The sequence below is a fragment of the Aptenodytes forsteri genome, unplaced genomic scaffold, assembly GCF_000699145.1.
Source record: "Aptenodytes forsteri isolate BGI_AS27 unplaced genomic scaffold, ASM69914v1 Scaffold257, whole genome shotgun sequence".
Classification (NCBI taxonomy): Eukaryota; Metazoa; Chordata; class Aves; order Sphenisciformes; family Spheniscidae; genus Aptenodytes; species Aptenodytes forsteri.
The window spans coordinates 4,449,280-4,473,254 of record NW_008795194.1 but is presented as its reverse complement, the minus strand read 5'-3'; the positions used below and the strand labels follow the sequence as shown (position 1 = coordinate 4,473,254).

At 36.2% G+C, this 23,975-nt stretch overlaps 1 protein-coding gene across 1 annotated transcript in view; it reads left to right on the top strand.

The window, feature by feature from the left end:
* Nucleotides 1-22,291, top strand: part of CCDC141 (coiled-coil domain containing 141) — a 106,866-nt gene extending 84,575 nt beyond the window's left edge. Inside the window, 10 exon segments of the mRNA XM_009278616.2 lie at nucleotides 516-625; nucleotides 3,200-3,307; nucleotides 3,961-4,044; nucleotides 7,742-7,892; nucleotides 8,433-8,628; nucleotides 10,774-10,946; nucleotides 19,597-19,751; nucleotides 19,850-19,979; nucleotides 20,076-20,241; nucleotides 22,005-22,291. Of these exon segments, the coding sequence (XP_009276891.2) occupies nucleotides 516-625; nucleotides 3,200-3,307; nucleotides 3,961-4,044; nucleotides 7,742-7,892; nucleotides 8,433-8,628; nucleotides 10,774-10,946; nucleotides 19,597-19,751; nucleotides 19,850-19,979; nucleotides 20,076-20,241; nucleotides 22,005-22,131 (1,400 nt within the window). The 3' untranslated portion in view covers nucleotides 22,132-22,291.
* The last annotated feature ends 1,684 nt before the right edge of the window (nucleotides 22,292-23,975 follow it).

The window sequence follows — 23,975 nt, the reverse complement described above, 5'->3', positions numbered from 1 at the left end:
TTTTTTTTTTTGTAAATGTTCTCAATATTTTAAACATTCCTATCTGTAGGAAAGGAGCTGACAGAACAGATTCTTGACACCAGCTGATTAGGAACACTGGGAGAAAGAAGCTGCTTTGTGTTTTTTAAGTCATTACATGAGAAAAAGCTTCTCTGTCCTGCCTTTGTTTTGTATTTCTTATAACAGGGATCTAAGTGCCTCCTAGCTGTATAATAAGGCAACTTGTTTAGGAGACGCTTTATGAGGTCATCTTTTAAAGCAGTATCACTAACCAGATAGAATAATTTTGTTCAAGGAGAAGCCTTGCAGAAGACCTGCAGCAACTATGAGGGCCCATCTCAAGTAAGCTGGTAAGAGGGAGGAAAGCACATTGCTGCAAATCACAAAACTGCTTCAGCAAAACAAAACACAGAAAAATGTAATTACTGTAGTATATTGGAGTTACAAAGTACATTAATTGTTACACATCTGTTTGAGGCATTCTGTTTCACTTTCATGTTGTTTTACCTTTGTAGGTATTGAAGAAGGAAAGAAGTATGTTGAAAAAGCTATATTAAAGTACAAAGAAATCATTAATTCTGTTGATGAGTTGTGTAGATCTCTGAGAGAACTTAAGGAGATTAAGGTATTTTTTTAATTTTTTTTTTTTAATCTGGAGAATAGATTGCATCTGTATCACCTTATCAGGCTTAGTGTCTGAATCAGTACTTTTAACTGAGGATCATCTATGGCAGTATGAAGTATTTCTTAATTGTTCACTTTTCCATTACCTTAGGTAATGATAGTAATGAATCAATGAAGTGCTACTTGTTTGTGCACTAAACATTCCTCCTACGTTTCTTTTTCTCAACTTCTTTCAGAACTGTTACTGCTTTCATGTAACCTTTAGGGGAAAAAGTCACAATTTCTTTGAGTATCTAGAAATACTTTTTTTCATATTTCTTCTTCCCTTGGCAGTGTAATATAGGTAACTGCTAGATCTATAAAATGCCAAGCAACCTAGCTTGGCTCCCTATTGGAAAAATCATCCCCCCAAAAAAGTTGTGTTAAAACCAAAGTAATTTAAATTAGAAGAGCATGGCCGATAACATAAATATTAAACAGAACAACAACATTTTTAGTTTCATATTCTGCTAAGCTGCTTTAAGTGTAATTAAGTATAACTTGTCAACTGAGGAGGAATTATGGAAGACAGCTGAAAGGGCTAGATTTCTGTAATAAAGACTCCGTCTACTCCACCCCCCACTCTCAAAGTAATACATCAAAAATCTCCCACATGCAGCAATAGCTGATGGGTTAATTCTTCTGTGAAGTTGGAAGAGTTAAGATGCTTAAATATCCTGCTCTTGTTGATGTTGAATGTTGTTTCACTTCTCGTTGATGGAATTATAGTATAAAAACTGATGAACACTCGAATTATCCATTAATACATTTAAAAGCAGTAAGAGATGCCAAAAATACAAATGATTTCCAAAAGTCATTAGACGAGTGGAAAGAAGGCTTTGCCTTGCACTGTGACCATAAAGAAACTTCAATATAAGTGCCGGTTAGGTTTTTCAAAGTTCTCCTCCTAATCCATGTGTTACACAAATGCTGTTGTGTGCAGGACAGTAGCCCTAGGTTTTGTCAGAACAGGGCTTGAACCTGTGATCTTGTTTGCTAGTGCAACATAATATGGATCTTTTCAAGAGAAGTGGAATTTCAAAGTAATTGTAATATTTGACTAATTTTGCTAATTGTAAAGTTATCTTCCTTTAATAGAGTTGTTTGGAGAATACTTTATGAACCATTCGTGAACTATTTACTGATTACTTGAAATTTTAATTTAGATAATTCTTTAAAAAAAGTCAGTCAAAAATAATATTATAAAAGATGAATTTACTGCAATAAAGAGTAGTTCTACAACTTTTTTCAAATGAAAGTTATTTTTTTATAATCTGTAGTATTCTGAGTTTTTAAAACTAACATTCTTACTGAACATTTCCAGAATATCTCAATATCTGGTATCTGTATCTTATGAAGAATATATCATTCAGCAAATTATCTATACAAATAGGTGGCACGAATATGGAATGCCATGACTATTAATTCAGTTTCACTTCCTGTCATTTTTAAAGCATAACAAATTAAGGGGAAATGTTGTATTGTGCAATCTTTCCTGATTTTATATGGCTGTTGAATGTCAGAAGAAAACAACTCTTGGATTTTTCAAGTGCAAAATTAAAAACCAGTTTTTCTTCAGAAAAGTACAGATCACACAGAATTTTTCACTTGTCTAATGCTAGAATCGAAAATTAATAATGCAACACTTTCTTATAAGAACTTAGGACTGTAACTTTTGGCTGGACAGCTAAATATGTGAAGTACACAAAACTAACTATAAAACTTTTGGTTTTCCTTACGTTGTGCTACTGTGATGTTCTTTGAAATCTGTAGATTTCCTCCATGACAATTTTAAAGGATTCATGAAGTCTTCATAAAATACAGTATGGTTGTCCAGATTTCTGTTATGTAAGTACTTTGTAACCAGTTGTGTAGTCTTTGAGGCTTAAGGAGAAATAAGTATTAGCCAAAAAGCATGGTAAAAGTAGCTGATCTAAAGTACAGTTAACTCCATTCAGAGTCGTTATGGACTGTCCAGACAGGAAGTTGAAGGAGGGAGGAAAACAAGAACAAATGCAAATTCTGCCTTGGTTATGTTTTATGCTTAGAACGCATTCTCCCCTTTCCACCTTTTAGAAAAATTTGAACATTCTAGAGACTCACAAATGTTTCTTTCCCCCTTAGGACTGTTTTCCTGAAATCCTGGATTTGTTGTTTATCCTCTTTTTTCCTAATAGTGTCACTTTCTTAATCGTTTATTTTCCCTTACTTATGCTGGTTACAAATTGGTTAATATTCCTCAGATTCTTGGCCAACCACTTGAGTTCTTCAGTCTTTGGTGTCCTATACTTTCCCTGCCTCAGAAAAGATCCCCTCAGCTTTGAAAAATGTTGTCTTTGCTTGTCCAGGAATGAATGAATCAGGTTTTGCTGCATATTTTTGCCATAAACAATTTACACCTGTACTGATGACAGGTTTTAGATAAGATTTCACTTTTTTTTCCTATGCTGTTGTACAGAGCATAAGTCAGTGTGTAGCTAACAATTGCTACCTTCTATTGTGTATAAGCTTACTTAATTTTCTTTTCACATGGCAGAAAGATGAGTTTTCTGAAGAGTTGGTTACTGTTCAAAAAGAAGAAAGAAATGGTCAAGAAGCATGTGAGGCTGTTATTAAAGACAAAGCAGAGGAACAAAAGCAGCAGGTTAGTTAATTTTTTTTTTTTTTTTTTTAACTAGAACTCTGTTTCTTAAAAGGTTTTGTGTATTGCTGGGAAGTTTATTGCTTTTCAGTCTTGAAGCCTCCCTTAAGATGGGTGTTATCAGTGTAGTCTTAGTCATTTCTCTTTCAATTTTTTTTTTAGTTACCCCTTTGCCTTCTAGCCAATCCCCATATTCTTTATCCAATCCACATATTCTTCCCTATGAATTTTATTTCTTTTAGCCACCTTTTTACTTGCTTGTGTATCTCTTTCTTTTCTAAAATAATATTCTTTTCATAATCTTTTACCAATTTTCCTTTGGTCCTATCGCCACAGTATTCTTAATGCAGACGTCCTCTTTGTGACCATTCCTCCTTCCTCTAGGGAGGACACATTCTGCTCTCTCCTTTATAATAAGACTTAAGGGAATATAGGAAGTAATAGAGGAGACTGCTGTTAGTATTTCCCAGAGCCTTAATGTTCATATAACCCCAAGAGACAACCTATGAAAATATTTGATTTATAAGTAGTACACTATGAGAGAAGCCTCATAGCGCAGAATTTGAACTAAGTAATGGTGGAAATAATGATGTTTTGTTGAATCATTAAGGTCTTCATCAGGGAAAAAAAGTGGTTTTTAAACATTTTTCTTTCAGATGGCATCAAGTAAATTGCTTACAAATTCAGAAAGCATTACTGAGAAGAGAAACAATAGCCTGTCTCCTACCAACACTAAACAGGTATCTGCTGTTCATGTTGATTTTTGGGGGGTTTTAATCAAATTGATGGGCATTGTTGTGTACTCTCAAAAAAATTTTACTCCTTAATTCGTTGCTTCTCAAAAGTGATGGATATTGTTATAGATTGGTGGGCTTTAATTGTCTTCTCATTTACAGTATTACAAAAATCCAATGCAAAACAAGCACAGAATTGCTTCACTGTTGCAACAGTGTGAATAACAGGAAAGCAGTCATGGCAAAAACATGATGGAAGACAACTACAGCTGTCAGCAGTTCAGTATGACATCATGTCACAGATAATCTGCTGTACTGTTGGTACAACATTATACATCAAATAAATAACAGAACTCAGCATCAAATAGTAGTCTTCACCCTCACCCCAAAACACTTAAGTTACATTTCAGTTGCCAAAATTCCGTGCAGCAGAGATCATAAATAAGTTCCAAAATATGGATTGCATGTTGAGGACAATGCACAAAAGGAAATTAGATAGTGAAAGACTGGGTATGCATTTAGAATGATAAAAATCCTAGCAGACAAGCATGTTTTATTCATGGATATACAGTAAATGAATATGAAAGATTCCAATTTGTCAATGAATAAATGTAGTCTTAGAAATACAGGCAATACAAAACCAGACCTACGTTTTATGAGATTAATTCCGTTAGCTTAAAGAACATTTTGAAGCCTTGGGATCCTGGATGTAAACGTAAATACTTCACTGTGTGAAATATTCTGTTAAGTTGGAGTGAGTGCTAATATATTTAATTCTTTAGAAAGGTAGGATACATTGGCAATTGATTTAGAGCTCTAAAATTTCCATTTTGCAAGCTGATAACATAGACCAATACTACAAGGCATTAAATTGTGATGTTTTGTAGAAATTCAACTAATATTAATATTCCCTTCAGTTCAATACAGAATGTCCTGTAATCTGCTGATGAGCCAAAATTGAGCCTAATTAATTTTGTTACCTCCATTCCAAGTCAATGGGAGTTTCACCATTGACTTGGAGCCCAGATTTCCCTCAAAATTTTGTGGCTGTTCCAAAGAGCCACCCTCAGGAGAATCACCTCACCCAGCAGATGTCCATAGCCCTATTTCCTATTTTGCTAGGCCATAGCTTTGTCAGTCCTTGTCAGACGCTGCCAAGGGGAGAAGTCAAGGGTATGCGAAACAGCAAATATCAGATGTGAAGTATGGCAACGATGATGCCTCCCCCTTTTCATCACTCCATACTTCACTTAAAGAAGTAGCAGGTTCTTCTTACTAGAGCTTTTCTGCCTTCCATTTCCACCCTTTCCGAGGAAAGACCTGGCCCATCCCCAGACCCTTGTCTAGTGGGCCAGCAATCTCTAATTTTGTCTATATTTCTGCAAGCTAGTTTTGCAGTATTAATTTGCTTCAGTAATAAGTATCAGCCTCTAAAAAGTGGCCTAAACCTTCTCATGGCACATTCATCCTCATGCTTCTTTCATCCCAGGTGGCACACCGGGGCTGAAAGTCCTCATGCTGCCAAAGCCTGTCTGACAACTTGCTCGCTCACTGCCCACCTGCCATTCTTTTCCCCAGCATTTTCCCCAGGGTCATTTTCCAGCAATGTCTGAAATAACTTTGTTCAATTCTGTGATCTCCAGACGAGGTGACCATGAAACTGACAGCACATCCCTACGCTAAGATCCTAGATTAGTCACTGGAAGATTCCTACATTGTCATGGCCTTCCCGTAATTACCCAAATGTATGCCACTGTGTGTACACGTGCATAGACTCCTCAATAGACAGAATGAATCTGGACCATTGATTTCATTCAGACAGTAGAGACTGGCTATTCAGAAATTTTGACCTATGTTTTTTAAATATACCTGCTCAGAATTTAACATTCTAAAGAATTTTTCAACTTCTTAATATTAATCAGATTTGGTTTATTAAATTTGTTAGTGCAAGTCAGACCAAAACAGCCAGAATTTGCTACTGAAGTGCCTATTTAAGCTTCATTTAAGAACAACTTGCAAATTTGGTCAGGCTTAAAACTGAGAGAATTACTTAGAACAATGCTGATAAGGTTAAAAGAGCTGGGTGACAGTCAAATTTGCAAACCCTAGAAAAATATGTTGTATGAGTGTATTGGAATTAATCCCTAAAAATAACAATTTCTTAAGAATAGTTTACAATTAGGTAGAACCCCAACAAAAAAAATTGAATATGTGCAGAAGGAAGAAGTAACTCAGTATTTATTGTTTTCTGAGTAATTGGAAAGGGGAAAAATTGACACATTTCACCAAATTGGAAAGTCAATTATAATTTATCATGTTTATATCCATGATATATTCATACTGAAAGACACTTTGGGGGTCAGAGTTCATCAGGACATGCTTGTGGAAAACACATTTACACCCAAACTTGAACTTCATCCTACAACTGCATTAATTTATTTAGTAAAATAGACAGTAAAATCCCAACTTTCTTCCAGTCATTCATTCATGGATCTGGCATGAATCACGTGGCTTTGAAATAACAAATGTATTAACTTGGAAAAATGTCTATATTAAAACTACCATACCTACAGGACCAGGGCACATGTGAGGTTCTATTACTTCTTTTTACTTTTATTTTGCTAATTTTGTGCACTGATTATTAGGTTATATTTAGAGAAATAAAGCAAAAAGAAAGAGAAATGAATGTGCCGCTGCACTTTTGTACTGCATACTGCCAAAGAGACCTGGTTTGGAAAGCTATGACATCCAGTGTATCACCCAATTGATTTGAGTGAACAGTTTATAGGTGATAGAAACATTGCTTAGTAGATTACATATTTTTGTATAGAACTCAACAATGATAGAATAGCGTAAGAAAACATTATGAACACCTTTGCTGAGAGCCCTGGCACAAATGAAATAGGCCTCAATATGTGATTACACATTTATATAAAAATCAAGAGGCAGAGAAGTAATTAATAAATCAGATAATGTTTTTTATGCTTTGTTATCACAATTAATGCGTTCGTGCCACATCCAATTCTTTTTGAAACATGGTGAGAGGGATTTTTTTTTTTATTCTGCATCCAAGATAATATAAAAATAATTTTAACATTGTTTTCTGTTAATGTTTGGGCAAGATCTTGAAACAGCTGGCAAAAAATGAGGGGACTATAAAATGCTTGTAAAATATGTTAAAGATGTTGGTTTAATTCTGTAAATCTTGAACGTGACCGGTGACTCTCTTTCTCAAAGAATCAAAGTCCAGTAACTTGGCTGTGAATATATTTTTATTGCTATGTAACTGTTTCCCATTTAGACGTAATTAGGCCACCTCCTCCTCCACCTTCCCCTTGCAAATGCTCTTATAAACAGCACCTACAGGAAATCCACAGGTTATCCTTTGTTTATAGAAAGAGGTACTTTTTCTTTTATTGTTACTGTTATAATAAATGCTTATATAATTATAATAATATCTGCTAGAATCTCTCCAAACAGCTTGAAATTCCAGTTAGCTGCTGCAAAATTTTTGAGGAATTATCCTTTTCCACATATTTCCTCCTGCTTCTCGGAATACATTAAGCTTAATTACAAGAAATATTTCAAATATTGTTGCTAGCTTCTGCATGAAAAGGGGATGCATAGAATGATAACTCATTCTCTCTCTCTGTTTTTCTTTTTCTTCTTCTTTCCCATCTCTTCTTTCCCCTCTTAATTTAAGGAGAGGAATAAATTGGCTGATATTCCAATTATCTGTCCAGCTGGTGAGGATCTTGTTTCACAGGATACAGAGCTGTCATCTTCAGCCAAAGAGGATAGTTTACAGACTGAATTCCTGGCAAAAGAAATACCCTCTGGAGATGAATATGAGTGTATATCACCTGATGATATCTCTTTGCCACCGCTTTCTGAGACACCAGAATCCAACCTCTTACATTCTGAAACAGAGCTAGAAGAGCAGTGCTGTTGTGGTTCTCATAGTCTGCATGTCAGTTCCTATAGCTTGCAAATGCAGAAAACCACTAGTGTTAAAAAATTGATGGAAGCGTCTGATGTCTTAACAAATTCTGCTTATGCTGATGCTACAAATAATAGAATGGAACGCCCATCAGATCAGTTTGAGAAGTTTTGTATCTCTTCAACGGATTCTGGTTCAAAAGTCAGAGCAGTATCTCCTTTGACTTGTAGCTTACAAGGAATATCTGAAGCTAGCACTGCTTCCTGCGCTATAAATGCCAAACCAGTACACAGCATGATGAGTGAAGTGTGCAAAACACATTTGCAACACCTTGAACTTTGTAAAAGCATGGCAGAAACACAAGAACAATTGCATGACTTGAATAACTGTACTAAAACCCAGGACAGGCTGCATGCTTTGCCTGATGCATTCTCAGGTTTCGTGTTTCAATCAGACGCCACCAGAAGCTGTCAGAGGCAGATGGTCACCCGAGAAGAGATTAAAAGTTCATCAGAAAAGAACAGCATGGCCAGCCTAACTGGACAGGCGCCTAACTTCTCCCAGCTTCTGTCTAACAAAACCGTCATGGAAGGTTCTCCGGTAACTTTGGAAGTAGAAGTAACGGGATTCCCAGAGCCTACACTGACATGGTGGGTAGCTTATAATGAGAAGAAGTAAATATACCTATTAGCAAGACACCTTGAACCACTTGTAACCAAATTAATTAATCTATAGACTAGAATAAATGGCTTGTATCCTTTCTACTCCACACTTCTGCATGATTCCCACCTTCAAAATTGCTTTTGACAATTAACCTACTTGAAATAATCTCTCTGTATTTAATTTTATGAATAACGAGAGCATCAAACTACTACAAGCATACCCCATGTTTTTTAAGCTAAATACATCATATAGTTTTTATATTCTGGAATATGATATTGCACTTGTTCAATAATTTCTTAAAATAAATGCGCACTCCAGATTTACCGTAAGTAAATTCACCTGCATTTTCTCAGGATCTTGGCACTATATATGTACGGACAGACACATACACGTATGCGCACACAAAAATATTTATATAGCCACTACATATACATAGAGACACACATTTATATATACATGTCAGAGTCAGTTGTCAAAAACTAGAGAGAGGTTACAGGTTAAAAAAAAAAACCCTAAATGTCTACACTAAGAGAATCAGTTTTATATTATATATTTGTGTGCACTCTCTCTCTGAATTGCTGTATGTCTAATTAGATTGCTTTATACTGCATTTGTGAGAAATACAGATGATGTATGTGGTGGTATAAACATCTTTTAAGATGACTTCTTAGAAATTCCCTGCCAAAGGGAATAGGGACTAAAAGAGGGGCAGGATTTCAAGACTTTAATAGTAGTCCTCTATGTGTTGGCATATTTTTCTAAAAGTTTACATCATTTGCCATTTCTCCACTTATTCCGACAGACATCCACAATGGAGGCCTTTCTTTTAATGTATTAAAATTAGATATGCCTCTTATTGGAAATGTTTTGATGTTAAGATTATTATTACACATGTAAAGAATTAGGCAAACCATAAGCTTTTAGTAAGCTGAATTTTCTTCTATGGCACTGAGAAAAATACCGGACACTGCAACCTTGGTGCTATACTGTGTTGGTATCAATAAAGTTACTTTGTTTTAAATCCCAGTATTCTACACTTTGAGGAGTATTGTTGGTATTTTATCATAAGAAAGCATTAATTTAGCTCAAAAATATATACACTGTTGATATATGGTCTTTTAAAAAATAACATTCAACTGAGCATTTTGCAAATGTGAAATTTATGAAAACAAAAAAATGTGGGGTTTTGTAATTAAAAATTCACCGATACTATGTATTTTGTACTGATGTAGACATTTTATTGGATATACATGTGGAAAAATATTTCTATGTTTGTGTTGGGTTAAATGTAGCTTATGCTGAAACATCACATGGTCTTTTAAAAAATAACATTCAACTGAGCATTTTGCAAATGTGAAATTTATGAAAACAAAAAAATGTGGGGTTTTGTAATTAAAAATTCACCGATACTATGTATTTTGTACTGATGTAGACATTTTATTGGATATACATGTGGAAAAATATTTCTATGTTTGTGTTGGGTTAAATGTAGCTTATGCTGAAACATTACGAGGCAAGAAGAGCCAGAGTTTTCCTTCACTTCCAATATGTAAATCAAGAGTCAATACCAATACATGGTGACAGATTCTCAAGTGTTAGAATATGACACCAGTTCTCTGAAATAGCTCCTGATGCATTGTTCTATCCTGTTTGATGACGTGAACTAAGTAAATGTTAAGTGGGCTGGGGTGGAGGAACAGGTCCTTGACTGTTCTTTATACTGAAGACACAAGTTCAGAAAGTTTGTATGTTGCTTATACATCTTAAGAGCCTATTCATGAGCTGAACGTGGATTGACTCAACACCTTACTAGCAAAAATGTTTCAGCACAAAACTGAGGGCCCAGGCCTTCATGCTACTATCTCCAGTACTGCAGTGAGGTAACTGTGACTTGTCCATTGAAAACCATTATCAGAACCACGTTTTCTCGTATTAAGAATGTATTATCCAGCAATTTGAATTGTTTAAATATTCATCCATATTTACGTATAACTTTAAAACTGAGGAATGAGAGCACAGCAGTAAGCCTTATCTCTTGCTGTCAATGTAGTATTATAAAGGTTGTCTGAATTTGCGAAGTTCTTGGCATACAGTGCTATAAATCTGACTTGAAAACTGACTCTCTGCTTCAGGTACAAGAAGGGCCAGAAACTGACTGCAGATGAGCACTTAAAGCTTTTACAAAAGGAGACAAAGCATACTTTGTTCATTCAGAAGGTGTGTGATAAAGATGCTGGCCTCTATGTTGTTCGGGCTAAAAATTTGAATGGCACTATCTCATCAAGTGCCATTCTCCACGTGAAAGGTAACAGGCCACCTATTACAAGAATAGACTGGATAATGGTGTGTGTCATCTATATTAGCATATCACTAATGTACTGGCTATTCACAAAATAAGTACAATATTGACTGCACTGGACTTAATTCTCACATGCTAAGACAACATTAAATTTCTTTTCTTACACTGCATCTTTCACAATCTGTACCAAACCACTTCCATATCACAGTCAACATATTGCTTGTTTCTTTAATACCAGCATAATGTGCTTATTTTCCTTTCTCATAGTGATGTTGAGATAAAAACGTTACAAAGATTTCCTAGAATCTGAGGCAGAGTTTTGCTTTCAAAAAATATTGGCATTACAAAGTGTTGGAAACATTTTTAATGGTTATAGGTATTAAATGTCAAGATACACCCAGGTAGAGTGCTCAGATCAACATATATTTTATGACATGCCTTTTTTTCTGAGGGGGTGTGGAGGGCTTTGAAATGTTCTTTAAACATCAAACGTATTATTTCCAACCACATTTTTTCCTCATATACTTTTTAAAAAATTTTATTTGTAGCATAAAGCTTCGTAGTAAAGAAAACATACCATTCATGATTGCTCTGGCATAGATCAGATTTAAATCTCTCTCAGCCCAGCAGATAGTCTCAACAAATTAAAGTGGCAGTAGTTCCAATAGAGTTGTCATCGTCTGCACTACAAAGATTTGACCCAGAATCATCAGGATTTGTGTAAGTGGCACCTAGCATACAGTAGACCAAAAACCCCAAATGTTACAAAATGAGATATTCCAACATACCAATCTGCTTAGGTAGATGCTTTTGTGATACTTTCTCTGCCTTCTTATAAAATTAAAGATATAAATATTTCTAATAATCCAGTAAATTGTTAGTATAAGACAAGAAAGATAATAGTTTATGAAGTGAGCATTTGTGCATATTTAAAATTTTTAACACACTGATTTCAGACAGAATCAACTAAATTGGGGAAATACTCAAAAGTGTATTCACCAAAAAAACATTGTTTTATTTCAGTCAAATAGAATTCTCCTATAACTTCAAAGCCGTAAATCCAATCCAGAACTTTGTTCACCTACATATCGCATTTCATTCTTGACAAGGACAACCACAAATATTATTTTTTATTAAAGTAGTAATTTGTTTAAATATTTGATAACAATGACATAACTGTGCCAGTGGAAGATTTCATTTATAAATCGTCAAATGTAACTTCATTCTTTAGCTGCAGTACTTCTTGTATTTGTACAGTAAAAACAATTGACAAACAGCTACATGATTTTTCCTGCATCTTTGATTTGCAGCTTTCATATTACAACTGTGTTGGTGTGGAAAATTTATAGAGAGGAAATATTTACTTTTTCTTGCATAATTTGCTGAAATGATGTGAGCCTTTTACTGTGTAGCATGCTATGAGCAGAATATATATTGCAAATTGCCAGGGGTCAGTGGGATTGAAGACTGACATTTAGATATTTTGGCCCAGTGACTGCAACTTTATTAAAATTCCTGCAACTTTGAAACAGGAGAAGTTCTTGAGGGAATATAACCTCACAGCAATATGAGAGGGAGCAGAAGGAGGAGGTGGTGAGCAGATGGGGGAACAAAATAAATTCTAACTAAAATTGGTATTACCCTTAATATTCAAAGTTCAGTCATCTCACAAAAATGTTGATTCCTAAGAATTCTCTCAGGTATAAAAATCACTTATTTTCCTAAAATGTATTTTCCATTTCACAATAAAGCTAATTTTAATAATTAGTATGATTTTGAATGTTTCAATTTTCATAAAAGTAAAATTCAGTTTAGTATTTTTGTGCCCCTGTGACTTTATGTATGGTTGTTATAAACATACAGCAAAGAACCTATGTGAGCAAGCTGACTTGCATAAGCGGTACATTAAGCAATATTGTGGTAAGAACAAACCAAAATGTTGCTCCTACATGCTGTAAGGTTTTGCCTGCTGCAGAGCTGCCAGTGCTTGATAACTTTATCCTGCTCATAACACTCATTTTCTATTTGAAAATGAGTCTTCTAGGTGATGGCTGCCCTTCAATCCTCTGTTTTTTACTGAGAGTTGCCATCATTCAAAAATTAAAAGTAATCACGGATGTTCTTTTGACTTGTTTTCTGCTTTTCTAAGTAACTTCATATAATATTCAGGTCACTTCTTCAGGCATTTTTGCCTTCAGTATTGAGGCTAAGTATATGCACACCAAAAAAAACGGGAGTGAAAGCGGAGATGTTCTCTTTCCTCTTCTGCCTTGCGTCTGCCAGAATTAACTGTCACAAGGCTCGTGACAGAAAGAGTCATTGTAGCTCTATAGATGCTGGGCTCAAAGCTGCATCTCTGTTTTAACTTGTGGATCCTTCATCTTGAAAACTGTGGAAAGTTCAGTGCTAGAATGATAATCGTTCTGTCTTTTTTTATATGACCAGTGTGTGAGTTCAGAGACATGCATTTGACATTTTTGGTTGGAGGAGAGCCATTTGTTGAGCAAAACAACACTGTGAGGTGAGTCTCTGTCCCTCAGAAAGCAAGGCTAGAGCTAGGATTCCAGCCCTGCTTAGAAAAATTTGTCCCAAACTCACTTGAAGTTCTATCAAAGCAGGAGAAGAAGATAGGAACTTTTCATCATGTCATAAAGCAGGAATTGGAGGTAGCTTGGATCTAGACTTGTAATTGGATCTGATTGCTTGCTGGCACTTACAGAAAGACCGCTTACTATTTATGAAAATCAACTCCACGAGTTAAAAAGGCAATAAACAGACACAGAACTACTGGACGAGCGTACACAGATTATGGGAACAAATTCTATCCCCTCCCTCATAACACTTCCTGATGTACATCCAGGCTCCTAGGGTATTACAAGGGAGCAGGCATGCAGACCTTCTGCCTCATACACAGTTGCATTAAATCTGTTTCTGTTAACTTCATTTGACAAGCTTTAGAACAGGTAGGAGAGATCTCAGTTACTTGCTTTACCTGATATTTGGCAGCCAGACTACAAGGCCAGTTTACGAAATTGTGTGAGAGTAAGAGATGCAGCTCTGAATCCAATGGCATTTATTCCATCTTTTTATTAATATTATTTAGAAGCTAACCAGTGATGTAGCCTTTTATTGAAGTTTGGCTTACACTCCCAGTTCCAAGCATAACAAGGAGGACTGTCATCTTTCTTCTAAGAGAGGAGGAGTTAAGGAGAAGCCTTGGAGAGAGAGTAAATTTTATTCCAACATTTACAAATCTGTGCTGCGTATACCTATGAACAAGCATATTCTGCCTTTAGTAAAATTCTGAGTGTGTATCATGCTGCATATGTCTAATTGAGTATACTTATGTTTTGCCCCCTTAGTAGAAAAGCATTTAAAATCAATACAATGCTGTTTATTTTTTTCTTCTGAGTTATGGTTTAAATAGTTCATGAAATGACCCTTGTTGCTAAAGTTTGTATTTTCCTTATCTATTTTTCTCTCTTTTAATCATATTTTGAAAGTACTATTGGTGGTTCATGTACTGAACAAGACATAAAAGTAGTTTATCTTAACGGACTTTTCCAAGGCATTGCTATTTGAGACTTGATTGGGGATTCTATGCTCCAGGAAGGCTTTCCAGATGAGGAGCTGTATTGACATGATGCCCCTGTAATTGTTCACTGCTATGATGTGGTGTTGAAAGAGCACCTGTGCTCAAGTTTATTGGCTGGTGAAGGACATTTTTAAGCCACTTCTATCTAGAAAGTCACTAAAGGAAAGCTGCTCTCTGCCCACAAAACTACAAAAGCAGAATGGTAGTGAAATGCCGTACTTGGTGAGCTTAACACCCGTTTTCCAGCTTGAACCATAAATGCCTGTTGTAACTGACAAATTAAGTAGCCCAGATTTCAACAGAGCCTCACAGAAAAAACATGTCAAGGGTGATCTTATCTCCAGCTATGCCAAGACAAAACAAAATTATTCTACTGGGGAAGGGTAGATTAAAGCAGAGTTCTTTGTACAACCCGATTAAAATTATACAGGTCTAAAGCTTATATGGAAGATCCCAGTAGATTACCTGGCACCCAGGGAAGCCAGCTGAGTGACACTTTCTAAGGAAAGTGAGTCTCAGTTTTGCTATACAATTCAAAAGCTGCTGAAGTGGCTTATGATCTGCTCCTGTGCCAACGCATCCACTTTAATTTTTACTCAAACACATTACCTGCGAAAAGTAAGCTTCCTACTACTGGAATAAATCCTGGAATTGAGTTCCTATTTAAATGTTAAATAAGATCTTTCAAGTTTGACTTGTAAGAAGAAAGTGAAATGCAAATGAATCCAGTTTTAAAATCTAAGTACACTATTATTTTCAAGAGTACACACAAGTATGGCATTCATGGTATTGCTATATAACAGACACTGTGAAATAATAAAAGGTCAAAATACCTTGTCGCTTCTGAGAATGTTGTCATTTCTGCATAATCAGATATTATATTTATTAAATGCAAAAAGGTATAAATATAAGGCCAGAAATTGCCTTAGCACATCTGTAGATCTTAATAAATCATCGTAGAATTACATAATCCCTTTGTTCATTAAACCTTTCCTCTAAGAATTTGAATATTTCTGTGAATATTAGATAAACAAAACTCCATTTTGTGAGTATGGTATTGCACCTACTTTAAATTAGGAATAGTTTTAAATGCACAGTTTTTAATGGGTATGTGGATACCAGCCACATTTTTAATTGCTGCAAGAAACAAGATTAAAAAAAAAAAGAGAGATTAGAGATACTAGATATGCAGCAGGATACTGAAAGTCTCCTGGTTTTAATGTTTTGATTTGCAAACAAAGGTGTAATCAATGCTGATTACTGTTGTGTTGGCAGTCTGGGTTTAAATACTCTTTATTTAAACACTCTAATGAATGCCCACAAAATTTTGCTGGAAAATTGCTGCTGTTTTCTGTTCAGATAATCTTAAAAAAAGAGTGACAGTGATGTAGTCTCATGATACACTAATATTTCTCTGAAAGAAAACCACATATTCTGTTTCAGCAATAATTTCAATGTAATGCTTCTCCCCCCCTTTTTTTTTTTTATATTTCATGTTGTGCATGTTTCACTTCCTCCTTCTTTTAACCATACTGTAGAAGCAGGGAATACATCCAGGTGTTTTGTATTGTTCTGCTACTTTCTTGTTTTACAGTGCTGACTTCCCCTCATCACAGTCACAGTTTTGAATCTATAGTTACTTCAGGACCCCAAAATGTTTACATCTTCCCAATTGCTCCCTTAAAGAGCAGATTTAAATCTCAATCTCTCTAGCCTTACAACAAAAATATTCTATTTAGGCATATTACTAACCTAATCTCCCTTCCTCCTTCCCCATATGCAGACATCCATTAAGAAAGTGGTGAATGAGATTGCCTGACTACAAGATGTGGAGTTGTGTGAAGGGGTGTTTACAAAAGGTGCATAAGTTTGGAGGGGAAAGGGATTAATTATTTTCATTTTTCAAAAGAAGCAGCCTATCTGAGGCCCCAGGTGTGAGTCAGTAGGCAAAGGGAGGATGAGGCATTCCCCTGGCTGGCTTTGGATCAGATGTGGCTGGACCTACAATGGAGAAGGTGGCTTCCTCTCAAATGACTGGTAAGGTATACCTATTTCCTGGTCCTTTCTCTGGAGGCTTTGCTAGGGTAAGCTAGTAATTTTTGTGTCTGTATATCTTTTGTGGCTCAGAGGAGCTGTGTCTTTAAAAATTACTGCTCAGACTTCCTTTAATGAGGCTACACCATGGTATTCAAGGAGACTGGAGCTCTGGATGATGGATATTTCACATCAATTGGGTCATGAGACCCACTTGGTATTCCTTAATAAAATTCCTTCTGATTGTGTGAGGAGCTTGACTAAGACAAAAGCTCTAAACAGTAAAGTGCGGTGTCTTAATTTAGAGCAATGCTGAGGAAATCCAAAGTCTCTGAAGCAGCATGGTGTGAATCTCAGTCTAGCCTAAATTTTTAGGGAAGGTAGGGGGAAGTTGATAAACTTGCTAATATCGCATCTCAAGACATCAGAGATTGGAAATTATATGCCCAGAGTAAAAAGATTAAGAATAATTGTGAAGCAAAGTAATAAAAAATGGCTGCTGAAAACAATTTGGCTTGACCTGGTACTACCTATGTGTGAAAGAGACTTGGGGCAGGGGTGAAAACTGTGTGATAAAGCCAGATGCGGGTGATGTCTCCACCTGCAGTTTTTGCATTGCTCCAGACTGCTGAGTTTTCCTTGCTTGTTCCGCAGTTTGCAGGAGAACTCTACCGGTTCCTACAAATAACTTATGTAATCAATATTTGACAAACTTCTTATCTGAAGCCATCAGAGTGGGATTTCAGTACCACTGACTACCTGAAATGTTTTTCGTCCACAATGCAGGAAAAAAGATCTGTTCCTTCTAAACTTTGTGCTTCATGGGATGTCCAGCCAAGAAATCATTTTTAATTGACAAGTTGTCTTAGCTTATTCTGACATTTCATTATGATATCATGGGAAGATCATTGGTGAAATATAACCATCCATTCTATTTTGAAGGTTACTGTCATAAGATGAACTCTTCCTTTACAGCAGACTTTGTTTCCCTGTTGAGTTCTAGCCTGTGCCTTGAAGGGTTGTAGTAACTGTCACTTCATGGTTTTCTTTGCACATACTTTTCCCTTTGCTCTCTAGAAACTGGTCATTTTAGTTTTTATGTTCTGCTGACTTACTGATACAAAATCAAGATGGGGTCTGATCATTATCACCATTACAGTCGGATGATTTTTTTTTTTTTTTTTTAAATGGTAAAAACCATCCTGGTATGAGATGCAGCCTGATGTCACAAGGTAATACAAACCACACAAGTAATGGAATCCAGCCAAAAATATCACAAGGAGTGGCTGATGCCCACTTAACGTTTTCCACTGGAATACAAGCTAATCATGCACTGTTTGTGACTTATTGCCAGCTGCCTGCAAAGAGGAGGCAGGGGTGTAAGCTTGGTTCCCTTGCTTAAAGTGAGGCTGCAGATCCCCAATTTCTGTGCTTCAGGTGCATGCAATGCAATGGTGGTGGCAGCTTGCACACGCTAACTTTCAACAGCTAAGAACTGAGTTGTTTGAGCTGCTGGGACTGGCTAATACAGACCTTAGGTTAGCAAGCATATGAGAGAGTAACAGTCGTATACTTCTGCTCTATATTGTGGCTGTAGTCCTACAGTACATGGGAAGAATGTAAAAGCAGCTAAGCTTGAAAGTTTATTGCAAGTAAGAGCTCACCTAAGCAGTGGATTTATTAATGCAGTGGGTGAAAACATCTGCCTCACCATGCTGACAGTCCCATGTTTGGCAAAAATAGCCATGGGCTCAATATATTTGGGTTTAGAAGTTGCTGGGCACCTTTGTGAGATACGCTGATTTTTGTTTCACAATAGCATAAAGAAAAAATTTTCATCCTAAAACAGTGGCATAATGCTGGCATAGTTGAGAACAGTTTCAAGCTCTGTTATTTATCACACATCTCAGTAACTTTAGGTTTCTAAGCAGGCTGGTGATTACTTTTGTTAAATATTATGGACACGTGGTATAATTTATAGTAAAGAGGAACAAGAAGACATTCTTTATGTGATAGGAATGCAAAATGTTCATTTTTGTTGTAGTATATGTCTTTGTGTGTGCTTCTGTGTGTTAACATCTGCTGCTTTGGATTCCCTGTGTCAAGAATACTTAGTCTGAGTTCTGAGGCTGTTTTCTTTTTTACTGTGGCCCTGGAGGCGGAATGTAAGTGGAACCTCGGGTAGTAGTACAGTGACCCAGTAAATCCAGCTTTACAGCTCATTAAGTTACATGTCTCATGAAGCAATGCTTTGATTCAGTACAAACTGATGCTGATGATTGAAATGTCTTCAAACAATTTTGATGGGTTAATTTGTATTAGCCAGGCCTTGTACCGGCTCAGGTGTCATCTGTCCTCCCACAGCTGGCATGAAGCCAGCACAAACTCAATCTTATGTGCTCTGGTTATTGCAATAGAAATGCAATTATTTGCCCATCCTTGATCTGAATCAGATTTGTACTGGGTGATCTGGTAAGTACATGGTTTCAGTATTAATGATGGCCAAAATAATGATGTTGATCAAAGTGGTACAGAGGCCACATTCCGGCCTTCATCATTGTTGCAAATACAGATCAATCTTTTTTTAATTTTTTCAATAACTTTTTTTTACTAGAAGAATAGGGGGAAAAAGTGAAGAAAGAGTGTGATGTACAACAGTGCACTAAATGCAAAAATTTGCTCTCTTGACTTTGTCACTTTAAATTTGTGCGGAATATTTACTCTTCCACCTTCACTGAAACACAATAATCTGCATAGACTTGCCTACTACCTACACAAAGAAGATGATTCTTTAGCTTTACCATGGAACTAATATCACTATGCCGATGCATGAAATTTTGGGGTGCTTAATATCCATGTGTTTCAACAAACTTTATCTTATATAGATAAATGATGTCTGCCTACTAACAGTCTTGCAAATAAAGGCTCTCTTTGTCATGTGATGTGGTGAACTTTAGAATTATGAGAATTTTTTCTTCAGTTGCTTTAGTTGTGCCTTTTAAAATACAGTGAATAATTTTTTTTCAGTACAAGGAAAACAGCCAAACTTCATACAAAAATTTGGACATACAACTCTACAAGAAGGAGAAGATTTAATCCTGCATTGCACTATACATGGAAAGCCCAAACCACGTGTCTGCTGGATGAAGGATGATATCCAAGTGGTATCTGGAGACATCAGTGTATGTTCTAATGTTCTTGAAATATTTCTTGGGAGAAAGATAATATATTTTGCTTTATGCTACTAATAATCTCCTATGTGCATTTTATTGTTTTACAGATTGAGAAATTAGGAGATACCTATTACCTTTTGAAAAGAAATGTAGTCCTTGCTGATACGGGGAAATATATCTGTGTTGCCAGCAATGAAATTGGAAAGGCACACTGTTCTGCTTTTGTAACAGTGATAGGTGATTCATCCTGCCAGCTGCATGCTTTTAGGCACGTTGTTGCCATATTAAATGAGCACCTTGTTTCCACTTACTAATGTACGTATTTTGTTTCAGAGAAAAATAAAACCCCAGAAATTTCCACTGTAACTCAGGCTAAATCAGAATGGGAAGATGGATACTTTTCAGAAGAAGTGAATGTCACCACAACTGAGCTAGTACAAGCCCACGACACACATTGTGTGCGAGTTCAAAGGCCAGTGGCTAAACATCTCCCAGTAAGGTAACCTGCAGCTTACTCTGTGCTACATCTTGTAATACTCCAATAGCTGTAAGGACCTTAAATTACAAAGCACACTTCAAACACTCTTCCTAATCCTATCAATTTTTGCATAATGTAATTGAAGTCCATAATGTGTGACTGCCTTTTACACTTAATTCTTCATCAGAAGATATGCAATTCTGTTAGATGAAAGACCTTGTGATACAATAGAAAATTGAGTTAGTGCAATAAGGTATTTAGTTCAGTGAAATATTTTTTTTAAAATCTAGGTATCTTAATCCAGATATTAATTTAAGATTTAACAGCTCAAAGTCACAAAGTATTCCAGAGGTTCAAATTGATACAACTACATGAACGTGAAGTTTCAATAACAGAATATGTAAACAAAGTTTTCTACTAGGTAAACATCTTATTTAGAAGAATAAGTAGCAGTCCTAATAGCGCAGGAACAGTCATTGTTCACTAATTGATTAAAGATGACAAAACTTCCCACTGCAATTTCAGAAGATTAAATGAGATATGTGAAGTCACTAGTCCTTGTCGTGACTTCTTGCACAAGGCTAAATCTTGCCTCCTGAATTTAGGCTCTGATAGCCTACTGTAGTTTATGGTGCTAGAACTGCCTGTCTTTTGAGTAATGTATTCAGGGATGAGAGAGTTTTTATACCCTGTGACTGTTACTAATCTGGTTTACTCTAGTTATTAGTTCACTGTTTCACTGGAAACATCAGATATGAGGTAACGTAGGGATGTAGGTGGGGGTTAGGAAGAGACTGTGCGCATAAAAATAAGACTTGTTGTCAGAGGTTTTCAGTAGAAAATACCTGAACAATTCTATTGATAATGTTTATTACACAACTCTGAAATTGGTAAGACTGTTTTACAGTGAAAAGCTGGTTTCATGATGATACAGTAAAATAGCTTTCTTTCTAGAAGGTATGTGGAGCAATGTGATGGAAAAAAGGCCTGGGAGTCTCATGGCTTTAAAGAAGTGATGGTTAATGTGACCTGGGAAAGTAGGTGAGATTCTGTGGGATTGCTGTCAGGCTAGTCTTTCACAGTCTGCTCAAAATGATAAGTTTAAACTGGTCACATAAAAATGCATTTGTTGCCCAAGGTGTCTGAATATTTTCTGAACTTTTCATACATAGTGAATTCTATGGCAAAAAGTCACAGAAAAAACAAAGAACAGCGTTCTTTTGTTTTGTTTTGTTCCTGAGGTTTATCTGTCTAGACGTAGAGCAACATGTAAAAGGAAAGAAAAATTATTGCGTGTTGATTCAAAAGCTGTTCTCATTTCATCATAAGCTGCCTGCACACGTTCCCTCATGTCCAGCTGATCAAGCATTGATCCCATACATTTTGTTCAGGTTTTTTTCTGTATTGCTGTGAGATGGCAGATATTCCAAAGCAAAAAAAATCAAATGCAAGATCATGTTAATTTTACTTAGGGCACATAAAGTATTCAGTATGATTAAAACATGTAGATCATACAGGAAGGTCAAATTTCTCCTCATTTTTCTTCTCTCTTCTGTTCTTTATAACTAAAGTGCCCTCTGGTTATTTGTTATTGTCAGTAAGATGAGTTTTAGGATATTTTATGTTCTGTCTGGAATCACTCTTTATTTGATCTCTAATCTCATATTGTCTCAAGACCACAGAGAAGAGTCTATGCCAACCACCACAGTGTTGCTTATGAAAGGGAATGCTGCAGCTGCCACCATTAAAAATATAGGCAATATTAACTGACCTTTTTTAAACAGGTTTAAAGAGAAACTCTGGCTTCAAGGAGTGTATCTTGAACTTGAGAGGCCACAAAAGATTAGCTTCAATTTGGAACATGATCCTGTTCTTCTCCCGCCTGCTGCAGAGGATCAGAAGATGGACTGAATGGCAAGATGCCTGATTCATGAGGGTGTTCATATTGTTTGCTGTGTCCATTAGTAGATGTTGGCCATGGGTAAGAAGATGAATCCTTGAGTGCTATTTAATTTTTATCTAGGTTACAATTTGTATTTGCTTTCTTTATAAATAAATCATTAATAAAATTCACCTGTGCACAGCATTTATTAGACAGTGATTTCTAATTTCTTGCGGTTCTGTTCTGGTTTGTTGGACAAATCTAACAGAAGATGATGATGGGAAAAAGAGACATTAGCCTTTAAAATTACAGATCTCCTTGGTGATTCGTCAGCACCCACTGTTTTATTCTTCTACAAATTCCATCAATACTTCTTCCCACTAGCTTATATAGAGAATTCAGACACAAACAAATGAGGACTTAAAACAAAATGAGTTTATAACTACAGAATTCTTGGTTTATTAAATACAGTGTTCATTACCTTATTTCTAACAGCTTTCAGACATTTTGAGGAGGCTGGGCATCAAAAAGAGTGGTTACTAATAATAGCAAACCTTGTCTAATGCATGTTCAGTACCAAGAATGTCTTCAGGGAAGAGAGAGTCTCTTTAAGGCAGCATTATGGAGAAGTCTTCCGCTATATTGCTTCTGCTTTCAGGACTGGATTACTGTGACAAAGCAGTCCATTTCTACTTGATGCATGTCATTACAGTCCGAAGGAGTGGACTATGAAGTGATACCCACGCTAGTTTCAAACCACATCCTTAGTTTAGCCGAGGAGTTCCCAATGATAGAGTTCCTCAAGGCCCACAGCATCCATTCAGGGTATAAAGAAAACCTGGACTGAAATTAAATCTTTTGGATTGTAGGGCAGTCAATAGCATGATGAAATTTTTGCCTCCATCTCTTGCATTCTGAGTCTAGCTGTCTTTTTCACTTTACTGCAAAGCTCCTTGCAGAGAAAGAGGAGGACTTTCGTAGTGTCATTCATTTGCAACATTGAAAAAAGTAGTTCATAAAACATCCCATTTTGGATGGCTGTTTGACTGGCACAATAACCAATAGAACATCTAGTTAGACTTGGGAATAACTGTTCTTCAGTTAGGTCCTTCTGATGCAGATTTTCAAAGTCCTACCTAGCAAATGATTCATGCTACTCAGACTTCTGCTTCCATGCACTGCGTATGGCTTGGCCAATACAACAAGTACATGTGTATTGTGCAACTGCCTATTGGGCAACATTTTGTCATTCTTTATATAAACATTGATAAAGCCTGTACTGGGTTTGTATACCACAGCAATGCACTCACACTTCTCACAGAGAGCAGATAGGGGTTTAAGCAGTGCAGCATCTTTGTGCTTCATCCAGGTAGAAGGTAGGTGTCATCTGTGCAAAATTGGGACTGAAATAACATTTTTGAGAGTTGCTTAAATCATAATACCAAAACATTAAACATTTGTCTCCAACAAGATGGAGGTTGGCTGGTAGAAACTTAAATTTATCTCCAAATTAAAGTACAGGCATAGAGGAAATGAGCTGAAAAAAATATCATGTACATGTCTTCACCTGATCACATAAATCACTTGCTTGACGTTATGGAAAAGTCAATGGCATCCTGCCACGGAAGAGTCACAAGGCTGTGTATATGTGCACATAAATATAGTAGCTGAGGACTGAGGTTCTTGCTCTGCTTATTTACCCTGTATCTCCCACAAATAGTTTTTCAAAATGGAATGGAGACAAATATCAAACATCTTGTGGATTCCATACAATTACCTTTCTGCTGACTAAGCCCCTCCTTTGCACATGTTGTTTAGATTTAAAGATTTCACAGAAAATATTGTGAACTGCAGTCAAATTCAGGGCATTGAC